This window comes from Rhinatrema bivittatum, chromosome 16, assembly GCF_901001135.1.
Source record: "Rhinatrema bivittatum chromosome 16, aRhiBiv1.1, whole genome shotgun sequence".
In the NCBI taxonomy this organism is placed as follows: domain Eukaryota; kingdom Metazoa; phylum Chordata; class Amphibia; order Gymnophiona; family Rhinatrematidae; genus Rhinatrema; species Rhinatrema bivittatum.
In genome coordinates this window covers 56,491,534-56,495,058 of record NC_042630.1, presented here as the reverse complement: position 1 = coordinate 56,495,058, position 3,525 = coordinate 56,491,534, and the positions used below count along the sequence as shown (strand labels likewise).

The following is a 3,525-nucleotide window of genomic DNA, read 5'->3' as shown; positions in this document are numbered from 1 at the left end:
AATCCTCATTCAGAACTCACTCCTGCTAAGCCTTCCTTTATTCTCTGCGCTTTCACTGAACAGAGCAATCCTCATTCAGAACTCACTCCTGCTAAGCCTTCCTTTATTCTCTGCAGTCACTGAACAGAGCAATCCTCATTCAGAACTCACTCCTGCTAAGCCTTCCTTTATTCTCTGCGCTGTCCCTGAACAGAGCAATCCTCATTCAGAACTCACTCCTGCTAAGCCTTCCTTTATTCTCTGCGCTGTCACTGAACAGAGCAATCCTCATTCAGAACTCACTCCTGCTAAGCCTTCCTTTATTCTCTGCGCGTCACTGAACAGAGCAATCCTCATTCAGAACTCACTCCTGCTAAGCCTTCCTTTATTCTCTGCGCTGTCACTGAACAGAGCAATCCTCATTCAGAACTCACTCCTGCTAAGCCTTCCTTTATTCTCTGCGCTGTCACTGAACAGAGCAATCCTCATTCAGAACTCACTCCTGCTAAGCCTTCCTTTATTCTCTGCGCTGTCACTGAACAGAGCAATCCTCATTCAGAACTCACTCCTGCTAAGCCTTCCTTTATTCTCTGCGCTGTCTCTGAACAGAGCAATCCTCATTCAGAACTCACTCCTGCTAAGCCTTCCTTTATTCTCTGCGCTGTCACTGAACAGAGCAATCCTCATTCAGAACTCACTCCTGCTAAGCCTTCCTTTATTCTCTGCGCTGTCTCTGAACAGAGCAATCCTCATTCAGAACTCACTCCTGCTAAGCCTTCCTTTATTCTCTGCGCTGTCACTGAACAGAGCAATCCTCATTCAGAACTCACTCCTGCTAAGCCTTCCTTTATTCTCTGCGCTGTCACTGAACAGAGCAATCCTCATTCAGAACTCACTCCTGCTAAGCCTTCCTTTATTCTCTGCGCTGTCACTGAACAGAGCAATCCTCATTCAGAACTCACTCCTGCTAAGCCTTCCTTTATTCTCTGCGCTGTCTCTGAACAGAGCAATCCTCATTCAGAACTCACTCCTGCTAAGCCTTCCTTTATTCTCTGCGCTGTCACTGAACAGAGCAATCCTCATTCAGAACTCACTCCTGCTAAGCCTGGATGTGGGTGGGTGGGAGGCTTTTTCATTTTCCCATTGTCTCTGAAAAAATAAACCCCAAAATGAAATGAAGCAGCTCCCCCAATTCCCATGCCCGAAATGAAATTAAACAAAACAAAAAAGCCCTGCACCACCATAGAATCTCTGTGATCTTCATTAGGTTCAAAAAGTAATGGTGGTGTTGAAGAAAAGCAAGAAACCAATGACCTACACATTTATGTAATAAGTAATAAGCTAGAACAGCCAGGACAGAATAGAAATAAAATGGAGTCTGGATTACAAGAGAAAGCTAGAAATCAGAGAAAGCCAAAAACCCTCATGCCATCTTGCTGGATGCAATGGAATCATAGAAACATAGAAACAAAGAAGTGATGGCAAAAAAGGACCCTACGGCCCATCCAGCCTGCCCAGCAAGCTTCCAAAGTTATTAGCTTCCCATACCTATCAGTTTCTCAGACTGCCAAGGTCAGGGCTCTTGTTGGTTACTGTTAGATACCAATTTCCCTCCCTCCTTGTTGTTGAATCAGAGAGCAATGTGCAATGTTGGAGTTTATTCAGAAGTGTAGTAACCGCATCATCAAGCAAGTTACCCCCACCAAGCAAGTTACCCCAATGCTCATGTGTTTTCCCAGACTGTATAGTTCATGTCTTTGTTGGTTGCTGTCTGAATCCAATTCCTCCTTTCCTCTTTTCTCCCTGCCATTGAATCAGTGAGCAATAATGGAGTTGCCTCACATTTTGAAGTCTGTTTGACAAGGGTAGTATCTGCCACACCAGCAAGATATCCCCAGATGTTTTTTATATGCTCTGTCCCCATCTGTTCTGATATATTATTTCTGCATGTATGGGAATATTTTGTCATGTATGTTGTTTAATTTCTGTTAATTTTCCTCCATGATGATTCTTCTTTGTTTAAATCAAAACGTTGAGGAGGATCACATAAAAGTGGATCACCTTCATCCTCTATTTGGCACCCTATGAAATATGAATACAAGGAAATGGAAAACCACACCAGCGTGACAGAGTTCCTGTTCCTAGGATTCTCAGAGTTCCCAGAGCTGCAGCTCCCTCTCTTCACTCTCTTCTTAATGCTCTACCTGATGGCCATGCTGGGGAACCTCCTCGTTATCTGCATTGTATGTATCGATCGACACCTGCACACCCCCATGTATTTCTTACTGGTCAACTTATCCAGTATAGATATCTGCTCTTTGACCACCATTCTGCCAAAACTGCTGACCATCTGTCTGACAAACAGCAGTAACATATCTTTCAATGGATGCATCCTTCAGTGGTACTGCTATATGATGTGTGTAGCTACAGAATTTCTGCTTCTCACTGCCATGGCGTATGATCGTTACGTTGCAATCTGCAATCCCCTGCATTACACCATTATCATGAATAAGAGGGTCTGTGCTCTTCTAGCAGCTGTCTCCTGGCTTGCAGGATCATTGGAGTCATTTCCTCACGCTGTCATTATATCCCAGTTTTCTTACTGTGACTCCAATGTAATCAATCACTTCTTCTGTGATATCACAGCACTGCTGAAACTTTCCTGCACAGACATATCAGACATTGAAACTATAACTTTTGTTGAAGGGGTAATTGCAGGCTGCACCCCATTTCTCCTAATCCTAACATCCTATGTGTTTATCATCTCCACGATCCTGAGAATCCGTTCTACAGAAGGGAAAATCAAGGCCTTCTCCACCTGCTCCTCCCACCTTACAGTCATCATTCTATTATATGGGACAATGTTAGGAGTTTATATGCAGCCCAGTTCCAGGGACTCTACTAAATCAAACAAGCTGCCTTCTGCATTGTACATAGTCTCTCTCCCACTGCTAAACCCCCTAATCTACAGCTTGAGGAGCAAAGAGTTAAAAGTGGCCCTGAAAAAAGCCTTAAGCAGGAAGCCAACATTTGTGAGCAACTAAACTTTTTTGTAAGATGCCTGTTCAACCAATGGATTCCAGTAACTCTGCAGGGTTTGCTAATGTTGGTACTGTTTATGTCTGTCCTAGAAAAAGTGCAAATAGAAGAGCGTACTGACAAAAGAAATGTATTATTTTTGTGGTGACCTAAGAAATATATTGGGGTGATTTAAAAAAATAAATTGCTTGATATAAAAGGCCCAAATACATGAGTATCTGGGCAGAGGAAGAGCAACTCGTGTTTTAAAACGAGCCAAATAGATGCGTATATGCACACACAGAAGCAATCTAATGTGAAGGAAAAAAGAGGCAGAGTTAGGGCATGTCAGGGCATTCTAGGGCAGGGTGCACATGTAAGCACATGAATCTAGATTTTAAATCCAACACCCACACGTCAGACTGTTACCCACACATATTTACTTCTACTCTCAATGAGGTATAAGTCTGAAGAAAATGACTGGGTGAGGGGTCTGGGTAAACTGGGGGGAGTGTAGATGAAGAAGCA

General features: G+C 43.3%; 1 protein-coding gene across 1 annotated transcript; it reads left to right on the top strand.

Annotated features, from left to right (window-relative positions):
- The first annotated feature begins 2,063 nt into the window (after positions 1-2,063).
- Positions 2,064-3,023, top strand: LOC115077706 (olfactory receptor 5V1-like). The gene has a single exon (XM_029579994.1). The coding sequence runs from the start codon at positions 2,064-2,066 to the stop codon at positions 3,021-3,023; it is 960 nt and encodes a 319-aa protein (XP_029435854.1).
- Positions 3,024-3,525: the final 502 nt, after the last annotated feature.